This window comes from Uloborus diversus, chromosome 4, assembly GCF_026930045.1.
Source record: "Uloborus diversus isolate 005 chromosome 4, Udiv.v.3.1, whole genome shotgun sequence".
NCBI lineage: Eukaryota > Metazoa > Arthropoda > Arachnida > Araneae > Uloboridae > Uloborus > Uloborus diversus.
Genome location: NC_072734.1, coordinates 128,655,175 through 128,679,821, shown reverse-complemented (window position 1 = coordinate 128,679,821; position 24,647 = coordinate 128,655,175). Strand labels below are relative to the sequence as shown.

Sequence of the window (24,647 nt, the reverse complement as noted above, 5' to 3'; positions counted from 1 at the left end):
AACTCGCACAGTTCAGAACTCACTGGAGAAAGAGCTCTTAGGAGAGACAAAGAAGGCCAAAACCAACGAGAATACCGACGCTGGTGACGCACAACCAAAAACTTTCACATTGAAAATTTTGAGCCATTTCTAGACAATAGAAATGATTTTTCTGACTTGTTAGTGAAGGGAGATTCTGCCATGGAAATGACGCGAGTGATCATGGATGCGTTAATGCTCTGCAAAGAATTACAGATAAAAATTCTTAATGACTGCTTACTTATTATGCAATTAGTCATCACTAGAATGAAGTATTTTGTTATGTGCGGAACCTAACTTACTGTTTTCTCGTTTTCTTATATAAAAATCCACTATTTTCTTTCGTACTTTTAAAACTATAATATACTGCTTCTGTTTCTTGCAAAAAGTGCAGGTATGCTTTTAATGTGGTTCTATCTTTTAGTTATGTGTGATAGCCACGATTGTAAAGTCAGGGAAGTTTTTGGAGCTAAATCAGGGAATTATCAGGGAACTTTTTTTCCATGATTTTGTTACCACCATTTATTTTATTTATTTATTTCACAAATGCCGGGTACATTGACCATTAGGCTATAAAACCGCAGGCTCTCCAATATTTCTCGACAACACAATTAAAATTGGTTAGTGCAGAGCAGTCGTCCAGGTGAGTAGCGTCCATGACTTGTCCAGAGTTGCACAAAGTGCAGATCGGGGAATCCTTCAGTTGAAAGCGGAACAAATAGGCATTGAGACAATCGTGTCCTGTTAAAAGTCTAAAAGCAGCCACAGCAGCAGCTCGAGGAGAATTTGGGATACAGTGGGACTCATTGCACAGTCTCCCCCAGGGTTTACCTTCAGCAGCCCGTGAAGCAACACGGCGAAACGCATCCCTATGCACCCTCTTGATCTCCAATCCAGCAGAGTGGAGCGACAAGGGTCCAGGAGAGCTTTGGAGAATATTACATCCCTTCTTGGCCAAGAAGTCGGCTTTCTCATTTCCGGGCAGACCACAGTGGGATGGTACCCACTGAAAAACTACAGTTTTCTCAATACCCCTCTGGAGTTTTTTACAGCTCTGAATACGAGACCCCTTACTTTCATGGTTATTACTAGACAAAGCCTGTAAAGCAGAGGTCGAGTCTGAAAGTATTACTGCTTTTTGGAATGGATACAGATGTGAAGCAAGTTGTTGTAATGCCACATGAATGGCTTCAAGTTCTCCATCGAAATGGGTTGTGAAAGATCCAACATGTTGATAAAAAGAAAAATAGTCACAAAATATTCCAGCGCCGGCACCCCGGGAAAAATCCAACAGGGACCCATCAGTATAGATGTGAAACCATTCGTCAGGAGGGAAACGAGTGTTAATTATTTCCAAGGCAATAGCGCAAAGTTCAGTAGGATTTATTTTGTTACCACCATGTTATTGCTTTTCTATGATTTTTTAAAATGTATCAAGGATTTTTCGGATACCCTGTATTTTGATTCAGCGCTTTGTTCTTATTGTTCTTTGAATATTAAGCTCCTTTTAGACTCTCTTGAACAGAATAATTTGAGTTACCTCTGTCTGTGATTTTTATTTCATATATTTTATCGGCTAATATGGAAAAAAGTATTTTTACTGCTCCCACTTATTTTGTCAAGTCTCGTATTTTATCTTGCGCAAAACATTGTTAAAAAAGCAAATAAAAAAATAAAATAAATAGAAAAAAACTTACTCCGATTGGTGTAACCAATGTCTCGTACGTGAGTGAAGCATTTTGCATAAGATTGTTAATGATATTCTGAAACTGAAGTTCTTAGACACGAAGAAAATGATGTACAAAGAGACAGAGAGCGAGAGAAAGAGAGTGAAATTTTTGTACCGCAATGTCAGGCTAAAGTAAGTCATATTATTACTATTTTTCAGGGTAGCGGAAAAAGTTTGTGAGGTTCATACAAAGGTTTGGACACGAACATTTGTAGCACTGTAAATAATTATGAAGATTTTTTCTGAATATAGAATTACGTTGTTATGGCTCAATGCGGAGTAGCATTCTACATAAAATGTTGTAAAACATTAAAATTTTCATTTTTGCACTTATATTTGTCTGGTCCTGAGGACACAAAAACTTTCCTTCCTACAAAGAGTATAACATTAGTATTAGTTTATAATGATGATAGCTATAGGGTGGTATTAGTCGTAAGTTTTAAACTCTATGCTATTTAGAGATATTTGGGTGACCGGTATTGCACTCTGAGAGTCATCATCCCACTTTTCCTCAACATCACTCATCTAACCGAGCATGAGACGGTTAGTCACCTATTTACTTTACTCATGAATAGAACGGTGATCCCCAGGTAGATACTTCCGCATGCTGTATCATGTTGTACATGAAACAAGGCAGTAAGAAGCTAAGGGAAATGGATATTTCCAAGTTTTGAGCAAAACGTGTTTAAAGAGAAGGTCCTAGGTAGGCTTTCATTGAATTTTTTTTAAAAAACATGCTAAACAGCAGCACCTACCAGGGCCACTAGTACTATCTCTATCTCTTACCCCAAAACAGAGGAGAGGTTCACCTACCATTTGTACTGGTTACCTCCAAATTGTTAATTTTGCCAGTTATACTCCTTTGCTTCTCACTGCCTCAAATGTAAAATTTAAATTTTTTTCAATCGTACGTACGTAACTTTTTCTTATGTCAAATATATATTATTGAGGAAGAATTAATGTAACACACGAATTTGAAGTTCGTTCTTTTGTTCTTAATTCATTTTTTTTTCTTAAGAAATATTTTGATGAAGCATACGATTCGCATCTCAGCTTTTACTTCAATAATTTCTCCCCTATGTGTATGAAACTTATTCACAAATTGCTCGCAAAATTCTAGATAGCGATTCACGTTTGACTTGAACTCTTCTTCACGAGCTATCGTGTAAAGATGTAGTTCTCAAGAACTGCAGTCTTTTAGCATTGCGTCTCTTTGAAAACTAATCATCAATGCCTATTAGCAAAAACAATAAAAATGCTTCAAAAGTATTTGTCTCAAATTAGCAAAAAAAGTATGTCGTGAAATGGACGAAGCAATTCAGTTCTACTTCGAAACATTTTTGTTATTTCACTAATTGTGTATGACTTTCGTTTCGAGAGATCATTTTATACGAATTTATACTTTCTCCATTTTTTAGAAATGTATATATTTATCTTTCTTTATCTATCCACGTACAGCGGTGGATACAGACTAGCAGTTTAGAGGAGGGGGAAGGGTCATGCTGAAAAATATGGAGTTTTGGGTTCGAAACATTTCTGACATTGAGTGTCAATAAAGAGTACCAAATCGGCGAGAAATAAGGCTCCTTGTCCAAGCATTTTAAATTAATGCCAAAAGCAATGAAAGGAAGCATTATTTTAAATATTTACTTAAACAAGTAATTTATAAATCAAAAAGATTACAGAAAACACTTACACTTTATTTCTAAAGTACGACGGCAATTCGGATGGTAACCTCCGAATCGCTGTAAATAAGACCAACCAGCATAGAGGAAAAACATTTATTTATATATCAAAGGTACAACTCTTCTCAATTTTTCAACGTAGTCGCCGCCATTATTTAGGCACTTTTCGTATCGTTTTATCAATTTACCAATTCCATCTGCATAAAAAGCGGCCGCCTGCGATTTAAGCCAATGTGTCACTGCGCTTTTAAGTTCCTCGTCGTCAGTGAAATGTTGTCTCCCAAGTCACTTCTTCATTGCAGTGAACAGATGGTAATCAGAAGGAGCCAAGTATTGACTAAAGGCAGCCTTCCACTCCGTGATTCGTCATGGATGTCTGTTCTTCCATCTTTGAAAAAGCGTACCCACTGACGCACTACATCTTTCCTCATAATGTTTGGGCCGTATACGGAACACAACTCCCGATGGATATTCGCTGCTGATATTTTTTGGCCAAAAGAAATCTTATCACTCCTCGCACCTCACATTTCGCGGAACTTTCTATGGCGATACTCATTTTGTCACGCTATAACTAGCAAACGCATGGTCCTACAACACTCTCTCTCCCACTGGAAGCTTACTGAATCACAGATTGCTCGTGCATTCGATGGAGGCCGTCCGAATCGTACTTCCAGCGCCACGCCCAAACGGCAATTGCTTTCCGAATTGCCCTCGTACTTGAATACAATGTGTAGTAATATGAGTGTGGGGGGAGGTCATGACCCCTTGACCATCCCCCTGTATCCGCCCTGCCTACGTATCTATACCAACTATATTCTTTGTCTATACTATGCCAGGAGATACAAGAAATTTATGCTACATTAGAAAAATAGGTTTCACAGCAAAAGTAGCGCCTTTTGAAGAACAAAAGAAAAACGTAGGTTGAATATTTAAGCTTAGAAAATTTTAAGTATATTTTTACCTCAAACACAAACTTCATTCAAGACATGATACTAAGAACAAGAAATTAGATAAGAACTAATGAAAAAGCTAAATTATTGCCCATACTCTCTTTTGCATCAATGTATGCTTTCAAAAAGTTTACAATTAAGCGTGAAGTTAAAAAAAAAAGTCGCCCATAGATTAATAACCTGTTTATAGGAATTTCGGTCTTTTTCAAACTAAGGCGTTGTAAGTTTTGTGGAAATTGCATACACTACGCACAAAAAAAATGTAAAATATACACTATCAGACTTATTGCAATATTTTAGTTTGATTTCGCTAATCAATTATTATTTAATATCATTTCCAAAACTCACCTGTTATGATAGATACTGTGATCGTACGATATAGGCAAAGGATCGTAGAATAATTAATTAGGTTTTAAGAAGCTCGTTCTGTATCCGGTAACTGGCCTTACGTCACAAAAGCCAAAGCTTCCAAGAGGGGTATTAAATTTCTTTATTGGACTTAGTGATTTATACTTCTGAACAGAGTATAAAAAAATTGATTAATACACTGTCGTGGGCAGGTAAACGGTAGTGTGTGTAGAAATAAGTTTTTGAGATAGTTGAAGAACTGCGTTTTGGATTCTATTCTAACAAAAGGGAAATGTTGGAATTCGAACTTTTTTGGCGCTTTTTTCAGCGAAAACCAAATTAGCAAGTTTGTACAAAAAAGTTAACTTACATTAGATAAAAAAAAGCACAAAAAAAAAGGTAGGAAAAAGAAATTTTCAGTTACGAAAGTGTACATAGTTACTATATCCCAGTTCGGAAAACAATGAAGCTCTTAGCCTCCCAGGTACATAATTATTAATGTCAAACTAATAAGATAGTATTTTCAGTAAGTTACCGCCCTATAGCCAGGGCTAAGGCAGAAATACATGAAATACACCACCAGCTCAGTCATTCCAGCCGAGGACTGCCGTTTCGTGCTTATTAGCACTCATCAGCCCGGCTTAGGAAGTGACTGAGTTGGAGGTGGGAAACCTCTTAAGGAGGCAAAAAGGTTAGCTTAATTCTATATTAGCTACCAGTTTGTTTGGTACTCTTGACTTCCTTAAGAGGTTTTCCACTTCCAGCTCAGTCATTTCCTAAGGCGGACTGATGAGTGCTAATAAGCACGAAACTGCAGTCCTCGGCTGAAATGACTGAGCTGGCGGTGTATTATAGTTATAATACTCGAATGTAAAACATGTTACTTGTCTTTATAATTCACTGAACATTGAATTACCTTAAAACTGAGGAAATAAAATCTGACAACATTTAAAATGTTTCGATTCAACTCATTTTTTGTCGTTGATTTTGTTTTCCAAAATGATAGTAATTCGCGTTGACAATCGAACAAAAAGAGCTAAGCGGTTTTTAACAAATAAAATTTTTACAACTTAAAATTGCTTACAACTCTTACTTTATAGTTATTTTTAGCGCTTTATAACGCTTCGGAACGATGGAAAAAACTATGAATGCGATATTTTTTTCATGTTCCGTTTGGTACCAAATTTGAGGCAATACAATTATTTCTTCGCACAGAAGGCGTTTCCTACATATTGTTGGCATGGCCATTTTGGTGTTAATCTGTAATTAACACTGTAACTGATTTATACTGAAAGTGATGATTGAGAAAAACTCCTTAAAGTGCATCAGGACCGTTGATGATAGATAAAATGGAGGGAGTGAAGACTTCCAATCAACGAAGGAAAGACCTCAAGTCACGTGATCGATTTTAATACGAAACATTGGAAAAAATCGGGTTTCTCTCGCTAGTCTCAAGCAAAACGCGTCAACCATTCGTCGTCGTTGAGTCACGTGACTCGGGGTCTTGGGCCTAAGCTTTTGCTAAGCCAATGATTGGACTGGCTCTCTCCATTTACTAATTCCTGCTCTAAGATCTGGACTAATGTACGTGTAACCAAAAATTCTTACTTATGAAACTTCACATCTGACCCAGGCATGACCGATGTGCAAACCGATATGTTTTATTAATGTAAACTGCCGTGCTAAGCCTAAAGGTCGTATCTGCAGCTGAGATCAAACTGAGAAACCCCTATTTAAAGTTTTACGCCTCCATATATATAATTCATATTCCACTTAAAAAAAATATAAATAAATAAAAAATGTTTCCCCATTTACAAATGACAATAAAACATTGCATTTTGGTAAAACATGTTATAAAGAAACACCTTGAGACATTAACTCAATTTTCACAAAAAGAGTAGATACGACCTTTATGCTTAGCACGGCAGTAGAAGTTTACGCACATTTTTAAAAAACTATATTTACGGAGTAGAATTTTATTTAATGAAGAAATTCTGTTAAGAACACAAAAAATTACCTATCCTTCAGCTGGAGACCTTACGTTCAATGGGACGAAGTAAATAAATTTCCATTTTTGAAGAAATGGAGATCGATCTTAATGGAATTAAAACAAAGTGCACACTTCTTCCTACATTAACGAAGATATTTTCTGTTAAATGACTCGTAGTTAAGAGAAAAAAAAATGGTAGAGTTCGATTAATGAGCACGTGGCCAGAAGAGCAAGGAATGAAGAAATAGCGATCTTTCACTCTTAAATAAGTTTATTCTCGGAGAACTGTTTTGTTGTCCGTATATCTCGGTCACTTCCCTTTAGGGAACAGAACCATCAGCAGCTTGATAAATATCGAACTCATTCTGTATCAGCAAAAGAGATTATTTGTGTTTGGTGTGCATATCTTTTTTATACAATTATGGTTTAAGCTGGAATTTCACTAAATTGAACATGAAGGTATTTTTGAAATTAAAAAAATTCCAAAGTGTTTCCATTTGAGCAGTAGCGTAATAAAATCGTAAAAAAAAGGTTCTTTTCTACATGAAGGAATTACCGCTATCTTTCGAAATCGTCGGAAATCTTACAAAAATGTGTAAAACATGAAATTTGTTCGAAATCTGTGTGCTGAGTTGAAAAGCTAATTAAATATTGAGTACGATGAACACAACAGATGTAGGGTGTCTTTTCTTTTTTCTATCTGTTGGGTTGTTTTTTAGTTACGAGTTGGAAGATGTCGCTGCATTGACAATCATCCACAGATTACGCTTCAACATCTTTCTCAATTGAGTTGAAAAGCTAATTAGATATTGAGTACCGATGAACACAACAGATATAGGGTGTCTTTTCTATCTTCTTTCTATCTTTTGGATTGTTTTTTAGTTACAGGTTGAAAGATGTTGCTGCATTGCCAAACATCCACAGATTACGCTTCAACATCTTTCTCAATTGAGTTGAAAAGCTAATTAGATATTGAGTACCGATGAACACAACAGATGTAGGGTGTCTTTTTTTTCTATCTTTTGGGTTGTTTTTTAGTTACAGGGTTGGAAGATGTCGCTGCATTGCCAATCATTACAGATTACGCTTCAACATCTGTACCAGAACCAATTTTAAAAAAAGGAAAAAGAAGCTGAATGCGATTTGGGAAACCCTGCATAGTATCGACGTACATAATTACTTCAGAGACTTCGTCGTTATCTTTTTCCAATTGTGTTATTTTAGAAATAGATTTATTCAGTAAAATGTTTTATTTCGCGTGAGTTTGACACAATGGCTTGATTTATTCTTAGGCTTTCGCATTCAATGACAACGCTTCTCCAAGGAGTCAAATATGCAATTTTCGTAATGAAATACCAATAGCTTTTTTGTGTTGCAGAAGCTATTTTTTTTTATACAGGTTTAAAAATAAAATTTAACTAAACTTCGCTCTTTTTTTGTGTTTAAGGGAGACTCTGGTCAGGTTCATGCTTATTTTATTTATTTATTTATTTATTGTTCAACTATTACACAAATGTTAGAACTTTTCTTTTGTTTCTTGCATTGTATGATTTTTTAAATAGTAAAAGTTCACTAAAAGCTCATAATTTAGAGTTGAAGTCAGCATCGAATTTGTTTATTCATATTGCATTTAAAAAAATTGTTAATTTTTAACGGAAATAACTTTATAAATTTTAAGTGGTAATAATGAATGTGTTTTCAGTGGGAAATTAATCGATTGTTGTGACTTGCTGTTGACTAAAGACATTCAAACTTCATGGAGTAGGAAGTTATTACGAACCTTAGAAATCAGCTAGACGATTTGGTTCTTTTTTTTCCATCAACAAACGGTTTATTTACTGTACATAAAATGCCTTTTTCGATGCTTAATTTTATAGCTATACTTTATCACTGAATTGTTTTTTAACATATTCAGTTATCATTTGTTACCGATTAAGAAAAAAGAAGAAAGGGAGAAAAGTCCCCTCTCCCCGTACTTTCAATAGTACTATTGCATCTATATTCTTAAAACTTGAGAAAAACTTCTAAACTATTGTATATTTATCCAAAATTAAGAAGCAATAACTATGCAAATACTTTTGAATTAATTCTTTTCCCGGTTCAAATTTATCCTGCTTTTGGGAAAAACTTGGATCCCTGTGAGATTTCAATTTTAGTTAGGGCAGTACAACTTAGAACCAGAAAAGGAAAATTCTTAAATGTTCAGGAACTTTTCATAATATTTCCCTAAATTTATATATACGTATGTATAAACAGTGTTTCCAACTCATCTTTACTAATAATAAAGCTGAAAGTCTCTCTTTCTGGATCTCTCTCTGTCAGGATGTCTGGATCTCTGTGAGGCGCATAGCGCCTAGACCGATTGGCCAATTTTCATGAAATCTCGCAAAAAATTAGTTTGTAACATGGGGGTGTATACCTTGAAGCGATTTTTCGAAAATTTGATTTTCTTCTTTTTCTATTCCAATTCTAAGAACATTTTCCCGAGCAAAATTATCACAAGATGGACGAGTCAATTACGAAGTTATCATAACGTGGAACCGTAAAATGGGCAAGCCAATTGGCGAGAAATTCACCATACTTTATTTGTAAATATACAGGCAAACCAAAAGACCTTTTAGTTTTCTACTACGGCAAAGCCGTTTATTCTTAAGTCAAATATTTTTATGATAACCCACAAGTTTCGAACTTAACACAAAGGTCCTTAACGGAAAAAACAAACTTGAATTCGTTTTTAAAAAAATTAACTATCACAATCAATAAATGTAGACAAGTTATTACTCCACTTTTTTAAATGTTATTACTTTGCATCAATTTTAGTTCAAATTTTCAAATAATAATAATAAAGATCAAATCACTTGAATTTTGATGTTTGCAATTCAATTTATGCTTTTATTGTGTTGGTTTTATAGGAACCTACTGGTAGGGTTTCGTCTTTCTACAAATGGATTAGAAAGGAAATGGCCAAGAAATTTGCAACCGTCACATTATCATTGCTGAGTTTCTAGAGTTGGTAGCACGAGGCATATTCATAAACAAAAGGAAATAGTGATTAGGATGCGGTAATAAAGATAAAGATTTTATGGCAGATATCCATCAGTACACTTATCATAAAGATTATTCACAGCGTATAACGTAGTGTAATTTTATCTATCATCAATCTTTAATGATGGGAATTCTTAATCAGTAAATTTTGTATTAAGATGAAGTTTTGCTGTTTAAGTTCATTTAAATTTGCATTCCTTCCTGAAAGAACTTAATTTTAAGCCCTGAAAAAAATATGAGTAAAATCAAACCACAGACGATTTATAACTATGAAAACGAAAATTTCGTTCTCTAAATAAATCTTAAAAACAACCGTCGTCATGGTGTTCTAAAAAAATCAGAGCAACATTCTTTTGTCAAGTGAAGATAATAAACAGTTCGTGATCAACCCTCAACCCGAAAAAAAAAAAAAAAAAAAGAAAAATAGGTAACCAAAAAACATTGACTGAACCGAATTATGTCTATTTTTTTGAAAATGGGTAAAGAAAAGTGCCTTGGTTCGTCGGGACGACTCTTTTCAAAAAATGACGCATAATCGCGTCAAGCAGCTAAAACTTCATTAATAAATAGCTGGCCGAAGAAGTATGAAATGAAGATATACCGTTCTTTCTCTCCTTAATAAGTTTATTCTCAGAGCGTTGCTCAATTGTCGTTTCATCCGCGTCACTTTTTGTTAGACACCGTGACCAGCAACAGCCTGATGAATGTCTGACGCAATAATGAATAAAAATGAGAAGGGGGTATCGAATACGACGACCACAGAGGGGGCTGGGGGTGTCGTTCCATTCTTTTCCGCATTCGGCGAGGATTTAAATTACGGCGCCGCAACGATTAGAGGGTGTCACTGTGCGGTCGCTCATTAACGCTGATTAAACGTTTCGTCGTTTTTCATAGGGCGGAAAGAAAAAAACAAGGTAGTATGTTGATTTGAGTGGCCTCGATAACTCCGATGGAAGTAATTAGTAAAGAGATTTTGTTCTTTTCTTTCTTGATCGTTTCACTTTTGAGAACGATACACTTTTAATTTAATAAAGTGTTTTAATTAATGTGGATGTGAGTCTCTAAAGTTGCAGCATTTTAATTTGTTTTCTGGTGCGTGTTTATGTAATTAATATCCCCCAGCCTCTTGTCTCTGCTGCTGTCTTGCTATTATGAAGGTGTCGAGTAAATGAGATTTGTTTGAATAACAAAATGCACTCAAAAGGAATAGTGAATAAAAACACTTTACTAAATTATTATTGTTGTTGTGTTCACAAAATTTTATATTAGTTTTTGTTCTTAGTACTTATAAAGAGGAGAAAACTGAGAAAATTATTTTTCTCGCACAATCATGTCGTTGTCGAAAAGTTTTTTAGTTCGCCATATAGAGTGATTTTTTTTTTTTTTTTTTTGTATTTTCCTCTATTTTTGATTTAGCCTCAGAATAGGGATTGAAAATAGTCATGAGAAGTACATGCTAACTAAGTTTGCTAACGAATAGGCAGAATGATAACAGATAAAACTGATTGAGTAGTATGAATCATTTGCCACAAAAAAAAAAAAAAAAAAAAGGACTACTAATGAGCATTAGAAAGGGAAATTTTCTTTAGTGACAAGATCTCAGAATTTGTAATAAAAAATCAGATTAACTTAGAAGCTCCGAAAAAAATCGTTTTTACACAGAAAATTCCAGTTTACATGGTATCAAAACTTTGAATGTGTAAATACGTTTTCATTAGCAAGTTTTCGAAAAAATATTTCATTTCAAATTAATATAGGCCAGTTAAACCCCTTAGAAGAGTGGACCAAGCTCAAGATATTCCTTTTAAAATTTCAAATTGTTTGATTCCCAACTTGATCCCCAACTCTTCGCCGTTCTTAAGACAGCGTGACATTTTTTGAAAAAAAAAAAATCTAATGACAGATTACGAACGGTTACAGCAAAAGTCCTCATATATATAATATCGAATGATCGAGTGACGCTCCTGACGTCATCAAAAATGAAGCTCGCTCCACAGCATAATTATTTGATAATATTTTTTGGTAATGTTTACATGCGGGGAAATGCTTTATTTTGAAGACGCTGAACTGGATCCAGTATCTTAACTGTTTTCCTGGTAAGAGTTAAAACTGTCATTTTAGGAGAATGAAAAAATGAAAAAGTGGTGAACAATGAACGCTACCTACTGAAGTTTAGGGTTCATCCACTGGTTACGGTTTAAAATTTCAACTATCAAAATATCACCCAACAGGCAATTGCTTCGTTCAAATGTTGAAGCAATTTTCACCCGTCATACCTTGACATACTATTTCCTATTATAAGTATAAAGAACACAGAATACGAAAAAAGAAAAAAAAAAAAAAACCAGCCGAAATAGACTTAATTGGTCCAGCATATCTCTTGCCTCCAAGTAACGGTCTGCGAGAAAAGTCTTGCTCAAAGCAGGACAATAAAGACGATGTGTAGAGTCCATGACCTCTCTGCAGAACTGCATACAAACTCTAAACAAATATTAGAAACAACCGTGGTTATGGTATTCTGGAAAAACAGAGCAACATCAATTTTGGTCAAGTGAGGATAATAAGCAATCCGTGATTGCAACAAAAGAAAAAACGAGCTGATGTGTGCATCACATGACTTCCTTCTACTCCAATTGAATGTCATTTCCGCATTATTGGAATTTTTTATTGTTATTCAATAGTTTACTCAAAATATCACCAAGAGTGGCCAAATTAATACCAGATTAAAAAAAAAAAAAAAAAAAAACTGTGACCCACTTCCCCCAATTAACTCTAATTTGAATTCCGAAACTTTGAACTCAAATTATGTTTTTCGCAATCACGAGTTGCGACAAGACCCTACTGATTAGAGTTATTGTTTCTAGAAATGCCCCCCCCCCCCAAGCATGTCCCTCCTCCTGGGTGGTTACGTGTGTATAGTTGTATGTGTAGGCTTACGTGTGTGCACGTAGGCGTGTGCATGTGTCTAAAGGCGTGCGCGCGTATGGGAGTGTGTATGAGCATGCGTGTGTAGGACATGGACGCCACCGCCCAGCAAAAGTGGATTCCGGTGGACTGCTCAGGACCAGCCGCGCCGCCGCCGGTGGATGGTGGTGCTGCAGCCCTGGTTCAAGCTGAAAAAGGAACAACAACGTCAAGGACTGTCAAATGAGAACAATAAGCAATCGTGATTGCTCAAAAAAAAAAAAAAAAAAAAAAAAAGTTTAAAAAAATCGCAAAATTTGTCGCCGATTTGGCGACAAAACTTGGCGACCAAAATACTGGCGATATATCGGAAAGTGTCCGCCAAATTATAACATTACTTGAATTTACATCGAAATTAACAATGATTTCCCCCCAAAAATGCGCAAAATCCCCCTTTAGAAACACCCGAATGCAACCAAAAGGGAGGAGCACAACTAGACCCCACTAGGAGTCTACGTACCACATTTCAAATTTCTAGGACATACCGTACTTGAGTTATGCGACATACATACGCACATCCGCACATACGTACCCACAGACGTCACGAGAAAACTCGTTGTAATTAATTCGGGAATCGTCAAAATGGATATTTCGCGTGTCTATACGTTCTTAGACACTTATCCACATGTGGTCGAGTAGAAAAAAAAACTTAACATTCATTCGGGGATGAGTAAAATGGAAATTAAGGTCGATTTTTGAGTGAAATTTTTTTTGCGAATACAATATACTTCCTTTTTTGTAAAAGGAAGTAAAAACGTATAAATCTTAGTTTCTTTTAAATACATTTTCTTTATCAGTGCAAGACACATTGTAAATTGTGTCGACATTTTTCAATTTCTGTAATTGCACAGAGTGTTATCCATAGTTTATTAGTTTTATAAATAACTGAAAAAAGTATGATTATCATTCCTATATAGTAATTTCAATTATGGTCCGAATTTCCTAACATGAATTCCTCATATCTGAATTGCCAACATTTTTGTAATTTGGAAGTATGCATCAACGATCAACGAATGAGAGTATATAAACGAGGCAAGGAATTTACTTCGTGCCATGTCTATATTTATTGAAAGCGAAAAATGTCAGATTTTGCTACCGTTTTTCTTTTTTTTTTTTTTTTTTGTGCGAAAACGTGATTTAATAAATTACAGGTAAATGCAGAAAAAATACGTTGATCGTAAGAATTTCAGATAAAACCATGGATCGGAAAAGGTTTATGAAAGAGTTGCTTGCGGGAAAATTAAAATATAAAAAAGGTTTTACTCGTGAAATTGAAAGTCAAATATTTCTCGTAGCAATTAAGTTTAAATTTTGTTGTGAAAAAGGGAGAAAAGACGGGGGGAAAATCATTCGGCTTTTTATAAATTACGATCTAAAATTTTAACTATTTCTTCTGATAGTTTATTACTCTAATCGTTTAAGTAACAGTTTAATCTCAGAAAAGCACGCGGTCTTCAGTTTCGCAATTTTCGACAGGTATTAAATGTTCCATAATGGACCCTTGAAATTCTCAATTACAAAAGTATTTGCAAATTATCACTTCATACATCTTTAGAAACATGAATGTACAAAGATTTCGAACTTATGGAACCCATTAGAATATTGTGGAGAAATTGCCAACAAATTAAGAAATAATTTTTATTAAGTACACACAAAAGAACGAAAACATAGAGAAAAAATACGCATTGATTGTTTTCAAAACAGTGCCAAGTTTTTCTAAATCTCTTAAAAATTTTGATATAGACAACACAAAAATCTAGAACACGTATAAAATAATCAATGTCTTTTAATAACACAAAATGATGATTCGTATACCCATGTATTTGACACCGTCAGTGACCCCCGCACCTACCAATTGATTGGTTTATCGGTATAATTGTATTGGTTAATTGTTGTAGTTTACTCATGTATACGCATTGAAAGTAATACTTCTTAAATTTTGATTTTTTTTAGACTTCTTTCCTATTCCCATTAAGATATGCGAAACATAAAGAATCGCTTTCAATAGTTTATTTATTTATTTATTTATTTTTGGGGGGGGGGGAGGGGGGTTCTGATATCTGAAATTGCTGCAACAGCAGAAAGAATGCAATAAATTCTCGACAAGTCGACGTCATAAGGGATGGGCTGAAATGTTTGAGTTATTGGTAGTTCTAGCTACGGGAAGTTGCAAAAACAGTCTCAAGAGTTTGGGACCCGACGAAAACTCCGAGATAAAGGAATATTTGAGTTATAAACTTCGAGTTATCGAGATTTGACTGTAAAACGTGTAAAAGGACAAAATTACAATATGACAGTGGATTAAAGTAAGCAGAAAATATTTTAAATAAATACCCCTAGCTTGTTGCGAGCACATGAAGAAATAATTGATTTGCACATATTAATTTTTCAAGTATTGACAATTTTAACCTTTGCTCTTCTAAAATCTCGTTAAATATTGCTAATACCTCCAAACCAATGTGGAAATCAGTACCTCATTTTCGTCGCCAAGTTGTTCACAAAAATCTCGACGTATTTCCAAGTGGTCGCAGAAACAACGACAGTTCAGTTTACTTTGAAATCAACATTGTTTTGCCATCATTGGAGGACTTACCATGTCGCAAATATCGCATCTGCGAAGCATCGGTAAGAGATATAAGGGGATTAAAAAAGACACATGGATAAATGCTTTCCATAGTTCTGTGAGAGACCCTCCCTCCCCCAAGACAAAATGAACTGCGACGTGCCCCCAAAACTCTAAATCTGGCACTGTTTGCAGCAGAAAAGATGCAAAGCACATGTTGCTGATTATGCGGCAGGTTAGACTTCCCATTAATGTCTTTGGCTTGGATACTCGTGGGTAAAAGAAAATCGTAGAGCAATTTGTATCGTCAGGTCTCCTACACATAAGGTGGTTAATGGAATCAACTTTTCGAAAAAGTTGCCTGTCAACTGGTTGACTGGCATTTTTCGTTATCTTCACACGAGGCAACTCAGTTGGATCAACTTTTCTTCTAACAAGCAGAATTTTTTTTTAGCAACTATCCCACAGCGCTGTTAAACGACTATAAACTAACTTACCCGTGCGTAGTGCAAACGCTTGGCAATGAATGCCCTGATGAGTGTAATCAACTAAAAAATTAATTGCACTCATCGGAATCAGAAGGGTAGTGGCACATGTGCCAGGTCCACAGGCAAACCAGACACATGTGCCTCTACCATTCTTATTCCGATAAGTGCAATTAACCTTTAAGTTTATTACACTCTTCGGGATATTCATTGCGAATGGTAGCACATGTGTCTGATGTGTCAGGCAGACGAGGCCCAGTTGACTGTCATGTAAATTGTGAAAGATGACAGGCGATTCCAAGACTTTTCTACCTGATAACACTTTCTGATAACTGACCATTCCAAAGTTGAGTTAACTAAGTTGCCTCATGTGAAGGGAATCTTACATGTTACATCCCAGATGTGTCCATCTGGTTTAACACTGCACGAAATCGCTATCCACCGATAGGGATGCCACGTAAAAAAGTGGAGAAGACGGTGCGCTAATGGAGACGGGGGTGGGGGGTTGGTTTCCCAACCAGTGAGAAATAAATATTCACGCCCTTATAAGCAACGTTCTCACATTTGTTTAAAGCCCCAAAAAAGCTGATTTTACAAAACACAATGCTATCTTAGTTGGGAGTTGTTGCTAAATACTTCAAGCAGCAAATCTCCTCTATCTAGTTACTTTAAGTTAAAAGTTTCAATCAATTTATCCAGTAATACAATGGATCATCTCAAAATACTTTGCTCAAATATAAAGTTTTTATCCTGAAACATGAAAATAAAACTTGTTACTTATTCTACTTCTATTAATCGTACGGTTCTTACCTGTTTCAGGAAATTAAGTTTTATTTCTTTAAACAAAACAGATATCAGATCTAATAACATTTAATTATTTCCTATCTAAAGTTTTTTCCGATAAAAATTGAATTCTTTCGCTGCAAACAGTAAACAAATATTTTTTTTCTCTGTATATATTTTCAATTTTCTCCCTCTTTTTTCCTCTCTTCCTTTTATAAAGAGCAATACTTGATAAAATCTAAAAGATCTCATGTATTATGCATGAAGATTATCGATGGCTTTATTTTTTGTTTTCGATATGTACGTAAAATTACATTTTTGAATAAACGGCGTGTTTACTCGCTTAATTAAACTTCACATGATGAATATTGATGTGGAGAAGTAAAAAGAAAAATCTGATTGCAAACAGAAGACATTTGATACCAGGAACAATTTATTTAATTCGTAAAGAAGAAGAAAAAAAAGCTTAATTTGCGGATGACTTTTTTTGCTCTTTTGCCTTTTCTAAGAAAAGGTATGATTGTAATTTTAACTAAGCGCCATATGTATTATAAGTGCTTTGATGAAAAGTTGTATTCATTGAAACTTGATGATTATATTTAGGGAGTTTTAAGAACTTTTGCCAAATATAGGAAGTAGTGTAATTTTATTCGAATCATGTTCAGAACGATGGCCAGTTATTGCAGTTAGATGATAGGTTTTTGAGCGATTTAATGATGTAGCCCAAAGACATGGTTTGCTACTGACATGGTTTAGCATGATGCTAAACCATATGTAATCAGCATACTGAATGGTGAAATTATGGTACTACATACGAAAATATGCAACAGTCATTAGTTATTAGAGGAGTTAGAGAAAAAATAAATGGCTCAGTTATATGTTTGGTAGCGAAATACTACGATTTGAAATAGTAAAGCGAGGTGAATTGAATAGTGAGAAGCGTATTAGAGATATCAAATGCGCCATTCCTCGAAAAAGTCTACCCTTTGTCCCGCAAGTGACGGCTCATAGATTTCATTAAATTTAATAATTTTCAAACGCTAATGACGACATTTTTTGCTTAAGAAATCACACGTAAGTTTAATTTTTTAAGCAGAAAAATGTTCAGTAATATTTTAAAAGATTATTTTTAATGAAAGATACGAGGCGTCACGTGCTTGACAAAATGACCATTTTTCATGGAATGTCCCAAATAGGTTTCCTTACATTTATTTCCGTAATCTGGAAATTATATAACATCTGATTAGATCTTTCAAAAATCAAAAGTTTCACAAATCCAATACTATCTTCTATATATTAGATATAGAAGAAAGAGAAAAAAATTTTTTATTTTTCTTTTTGCTAATTTTATTTCTGTCTGTAAAGAAGAAATCATATTTGAAAAATGCCGGAATCTGAACTTGTGAAAACAAAAGAAAACAATTTTTCTCTCATATTTCCCGTTAAGCTTTTCTCCCAAAAAGCAAATTCACGTTCCTTGGTCCTATAGACGCTTAAAAATATAGTAACCGAAACAAAAAAACAGTACGAACTTTCACTCCTACTTGAATTTCTTTATTCCTTTCTCTTAGGGCTATGTTAATTAAATTTAAATTCTGAGAAAAGAAGCTTCCTTTTACTTCCCTTACTGTTTCGTATTCGAAAGAAGAAAACTTCTCTTTTTAGAATAGCTCAAACTGCCTTTTCATTACTGAAAAATACATTATTTTCTTATGTCATTATTCGAGAACGTAAAAGAGTTGAACTGTTAATTGAAAATGGTTAAGGCTGTGTTCTTAGAATGATCTATTAGAAATAGGGATTGGTTTTATTAATAGAAATGTCATTAAACATTTTATCTCGATTTTATTTATCTTTATTCTTATAATTTAGGCTCGGTTTAGTTTGATTGCGCGTACAAAAATTGTGTGATATATTCTATTTAACTTTGCAAATTTTTATTGAACCGGTATAAAATATCTCGAACTTATTGTTAAAGTGCATAACTTTGCAAATGTGTTCACCTAATGAAGAATATGTTTCTTAAGATCCAGAAAGTACTGACTAGGGAAAGGAACATGCATGTTAATTGCTTTATACTTGATTGAATTTGTAATTAGAGAAACGGCATAAATATTGTTTGTTAAAAACCGATTGAAAAGAAAATGCAATTTCGGATTAGTTTCTACGGGAAGTAAATACGTAATTAATAGAAATTGATAAATAAATTGCGTGATACTCATATTCCACATTAAAATAATTAGTTAATTAAAATTATTAATTTCTATGCAACTCATAATGAATATTAATGCATTTCAGATATATTTTTCACAAAAGAGTTATTTCATTCCCCAATGTCTGCGCGAAGAATGTTTTTTCTTTGCATGCGTGAAAAAAATGTAGGGAAAGATCTATTTGCAGTGAGTTACCATAAAAACACAAGCTTACAAAAAATAAAGTTACGCACGCTTGATCACCGTGCCTTCTCCCAATTATTGAAATATTCCCTCAAAACAGTCAAAGAGCGATAACTGAAAAACATTTGAAAAGCCTAGCCTATTTTAATTGCAAAACTTTTTTTTTTTAACAAGTAGAAGATGGCAACAGGGAAACATTTTAAATCATTGAGATTTTTCCGAGCATTTGACAGCAATTGAATTGCGAGAAAGCCTTTCTCGAGCAGACAAGTCTTAATGTGAAGTCTAAATGTATTAAAAAAAGCAAAAAATAGTGATCTCTCGCTCAAAATAAATGAATTTACTGCAATATCAATTGAAATGAAATATCTTTTATAATTAAAAACTGAGCGTATGTATCTATGTATGTACTTATGTATCTATGTTCAAGTTTCTTTTCCCGAACGACAGTGCATTGACCCTCGAACCAGTTATCGATGGATTCGTAATCTTCCCGTCTTTATGTTTGGCTATTTAATATTTTTCGAAGGCTTTCCTCCATTCAAATTATTATTCAGTGCTTCATCTCAACTTTCCGCAATAATGCTTTTATTAAAAGTTATAGCGTGAAGAAAATCTTTGAGACGAAAGATCTGTTGCCATTTTTGTTTCTCAAATTTGAACAAGTAAAACTGTGTATTTTGTTGTGAGGCTTTTCCTGCAATCGGGGGATTTAAAATGTTTCCTTTTTCGTTATTTTTCCGCAATCTGCTGAAAAATTTTACTGATTTTTTTTTTTCCTTGTTCAAGCCTGGTTGTTGAATACGCGTCACTTGGCATAACTTTTATTTTCGAGGTAGACCGTGCAAAGCCAGGCGACGCAGCTAGTCGACTAATAAAATATGTGTCAAAGACGACAATTAAATTTTTATAACAGAATACGGCATAGGAAGTATTTTCTCTTGCATGAAACTGTTTAAAGAAGCAGGATCATATCGTATAACAGTCGCAAAAAAATTTTAAATATGGCAAATGTCTTTTCTACCCACTCTAGAAATTTAATGGTCAAAAAAAAAAAAAAAAAAAAAAAAAAAAGTTGCTGCTATGTCACATATTATTGATAAATGCCATCTTGTTGTACACTGTAGAAAAACGTATAAGTTTACACGAATTCTGAAGTGTGTAGCATCATTGTTTTAAAAACTCAAATTGTCGGAGGAACCTTGCACTATGGTTTCAGTAGAATTCAAAGCGCATGCGTAAAGATCAGAATCGGTGCAGAGCAGGTAAACTCTTATTAGCGGAACGTAAACCGACTTTGGTAGCCATGCAGTAAATGCTCTTGCTTTGCCAGTCTGTGAGATTCGCGTTGTGAGTTCGGACACCCATCAGGTGATTTCCTTTCTTAGTGCAATAAAAATGTCTTGATTGTACATTAAAAAAAATGTTGTATATTAAAATAATTTGTGTATACTGGTTGTTAAAAAGCATGAACTTGAATCGTTCAAAAAAGTCAGATGAAAGCTTAATTTTTGCTATTATGTAACCTTTCAAGCAATTTCTCTGTAACCATACAGAAAATTCTGGGGTAACCTTACGCAGAAATGAGCAAGACGTTACGCTGTAGTTACATTACTACGATGTAACTTTCCACAAACGATGTGTAACTTTACACCAGTTATATCAGTTACGTTACTCCAGAGTAGTCGCTGATTTTATAGAGCAAAGTTTTTTTTTTACAATGTAGGAGCACTCTACTTGTGAGTGTTATCCAGCTGTGAATTTGATGCTGTATTAACTACTCATTCGAGGGATTATTCATTCATACCGTTAATCTTTTATTTTATTTCGATAAATAAATGATGTTTCAGAAATGTGTAACATTGAGTGTGATTTAAAAGTGAAGTCTTGATTGTTTGTTGATTTTAGCTTAATTTCTTTTAGGCCATTTTTTTTTAAAATATGCAGTAACAAGTATTGTGGTAGATCCTATAGTCGATAGAATATAGTCTAAATGCGCAAGTTAATCAAAAAGATAATACAGAAGAACAGTTTTGAGACCCACTGTACTATGGTAGCATCAAAAAAAAAGAAGAAGAAATAAAGAATAGAAAAACGTAATTATTTATAGAAAATGTGTTTTTAGTGGTAAATTTGCTTATACTTACCTGCAAAACGTTTTATTTTTTTAGTTGTTAAAGAAAATATAATCCCAGTGGAAATTCACTCATCCATTTGAATGCAAAAGTAAAGGAATAAATTCAATTTATTGCGAAATTTCAATATTTCATTTTGTGTGTTCATTTGCAGTATCATCGCTCAAAATGTGAGAAAATATATTTAACACATTAATATTATTGAAATTGTCACTCTTTGATCAAACATAATTGAATTATTTTTATATTTCCCGTTGACTGTTAGCTAACATTATTTTCTACGGCGAGTTATTATAGTAACGTCAACCAACACACCAATGCGATAAGCAACGAGAGTGTTCTTGGGAAGAATTGTATGAGTTATGTTCTTCTTTTTTTAGTAAAAAATATTAAAACCTACCTCAGCACAATTTTTTAAGTTTTCTTTCAGAGTATTAAAGGTTTAGAGAGAAAATATTGTATTAACAATTTTGTAAACTTCAGGGACTGATTAACTTTTGTGCATTTAATTCGATTGTATTCATGTATGCAAGAATATAAAAATACGTGGAGTTTATTACTCTCTAGTAGATGCTTTTGAATAATTTTCTACTAAATAATGAAACTGATAATTTTATTATAGCATTCAATTTTTTTTAGAGATTTCAAGCTGTTATGCAATTAATTAATAACATTTACTTTGGAAGCAATAGGGTGGGTCGATTTTGACTTTTTTTTGAAATCGAAAACGCCTGTGGTGGGAAAAGTTGTGTATTGGCATCAAATGCTCGCATAAAAATTTTTTTGGAAATCAAAATATATTTAGATCCCCCGCCATCATCTTAAAGTTTGGCCAAATATGTAAAAATTGACATTTTAAATTTTTTTAAAAAAAAATCTTATGTATAATATTTTTTATCGCCTGTGGTGGGAAAAGTTGTGCATTGACATCTAATGTTCATTAAAAAATTTTTTTGGTAAATAAAATATATTTATATCTTCTGCTAGGCCCCTGAAGTTTCGCTAAATATGTAAAAATTGACTTTTTTTAAAACTTTTTTTTCATTTCTTATGTATTTTTTTAAAATCAGCTGTGGTGTAAATAGTAAGACTCTTTGTTTGCGAACAATATAATTATCATATTGCATATACCACCATTGCCGGGAATCTGAAATTGCGCGTTTTGCCTTTTTTCTTTGCTCCTTCTGCTTAGTTTTAACTGTCAAAGAAACAGATGGTGTGATTCCTTCTAATGTTTATTTTTCTTCTTCTCTTTGATATAATGAAACTAATCACCCACCCCCAGTCAGATAAATCGGCCTGTTCTTGGCACTTACCCAAGCATATATGAACCAAATAGAAATCGTAAAGAAAAACGTAAAGCAGAAGAATTGGTACAGCGAATGAAGTGTTATCAAGCATATTAGACTATTTAAAAACAACCCAAGTATCTACTGTGGATTTAATTGCAGTAGGATCAGATGGAACAGCAGTCAATACTGGTGTGAAAGGTGGTGTAATAAGACTGTTTGAGCTGCATTTAAAAAGGCCGTTGCAGTGGCTCATATGTCAATTTCACGCCAATGAGCTACCTTTACGCTATCTGTTACGGCATCTTGATGGAAGCACTACAAGTCCTTTTACATATAATGGTCCTATAGGGAAGCTTCTTGGCACATGTGAGCAGCATCCAATTGTCAACTTTAAAAAAATCGCTTTTGATTTGCCAACAATTGATACAGACGGACTTGACACTGACCAAAAATACTTGTATCAAATATGTCAAGCAATATGTTCAGGAAATTGTTCAACAACACTGTCCACCAAATCACCAGGAAAGCTATCTCATGCTAGGTGGCTTACATCAGCAAACAGAGTACTTCATTTGTGTGTTGGTACAAAAGAGTCATCGCTGGAAATAGGGACTTTTGCAGAATACATTATTAAAGCGTATGCAAAAGTTTGGTTTTTGATTAAAACTGAGCCTTCATGCACAGCCGGTGCGCAGCATCTTTGGGAAGTTATATACTACTCAAGATATCTTAGCGATGATCTGAAATCAGTAGTTGACCCTGTTATACAAAGGATTTTTTTTTTTTTTTTGTCATTCAGAAAACTTGCTGATAGCCATGATTAACGGCACGCGATCCTCAGTAAGGAAATTAGGCTACAGAACAATCCTGAAGGCCCGAACTCTTACTAATGAAACTGTTCGTGATTTTGTCATTCCACCTCTAAATTTTCAAGCAAAAAACTATACAGAATTGATAAATTGGCAAAATTGTGTTCTTACAGACCCTCCACTCACCAAACATATACCCAATGCGGAGCTTGAGAAAGTAGCTCAAACGGGTGAAGTTGTTGAAAGTGAATTGTGGAATTTACTATGTCATACACAAGCGGTAGAAGGAGCAGTTAGGTTGGCGACAGAAGCATCTTTATCTGTTTGTGGAGCAACACGCCATGATGGCTTTACATGTACAACATTGGCTTCCCGAAAATTAATGCTAAAATTTGAGAGCAAAGCAATGTATATGGTATATTCAGTAAGTTACCGCCCTATAGCCAGGGCTAAGGCAGAAATACATGAAATACACCGCCAGCTCAGTCAATTCCAGCCGATTACTGCAGTTTCGTGCTTATTAGCATTCATCAGCCCTGCATAGGAGTGACTGAGCTGGAGGTGGAAAACCTCTTAAGGAAGCCAAGAGAACCAAACTGGTAGCTTATACAGAATTAGCAATGACCAGACGAGTGACCGAAGCAATGGTTCGGTTCAAATCGAATATTGAAGGCAATGCAGGTATATTCAGTAAGTTACCGCTCTATAGCCAGGACTAAGGCAGAAATACATGAAATACACCGCCAGCTCAGTCAATTCCAGCCGAGGACTGCAGTTTCGTGCTTATTAGCACTCATCAGCCCGGCATAGGAGTGACTGAGCTGGAGGTGGAAAACCTCTTAAGGAAGCCAAGAGAGCCAAACAAACTGGTAGCTAATACAGAATTAGCAATGACCAGACGAGTGACCGAAGCAATGGTTCGGTTCAACTCGAATATTGAAGGCAATGCAGGTATATTCAGTAAGTTACCGCCCTATAGCCAGGACTAAGGCAGAAATACATGAAATACACCGCCAGCTCAGTCAATTCCAGCCGAGGACTGCAGTTTCGTGCTTATTAGCATTCATCAGCCCTGCATAGGAGTGACTGAGCTGGAGGTGGAAAACCTCTTAAGGAAGCCAAGGGAGCCAAACTGGTAGCTAATACAGAATTAGCAATGACCAGACGAGTGACCGAAGCAATGGTTCGGTTCAAATCGAATATTGAAGGCAATGCAGATATATTCAGTAAGTTACCGGTTAAGGGCGGTAACTTACTGAATATAAGCACGAAACTGCAGTCCTCGTCTGGAATTGACTGAGCTGTCGGTGTATTTCATGCAATGTATATGATGTAAAACTTCTTTATTACAAAAAACTCCGAGGTGAATTCTTAGTCATTTTCCCCTAATACTTCGGGAAAATGAGCGAAGAGCTGCTGTAAAACTGTGACGACGGACTTCTGGTACTTTAATCT

General features: G+C 34.7%; 1 protein-coding gene across 1 annotated transcript; it reads right to left on the bottom strand.

The window, feature by feature from the left end:
* Nucleotides 1-583: 583 nt before the first annotated feature.
* On the bottom strand, nt 584-2,272 carry LOC129220834 (uncharacterized). Its single transcript, XM_054855264.1, has 2 exons — nt 2,233-2,272; nt 584-1,137 (listed from the first exon to the last, which is right to left on the bottom strand). The coding sequence occupies exons 1-2, from the start codon at nt 2,270-2,272 to the stop codon at nt 584-586; spliced, it is 594 nt and encodes a 197-aa protein (XP_054711239.1).
* Between the last annotated feature and the right edge of the window lie 22,375 nt (nt 2,273-24,647).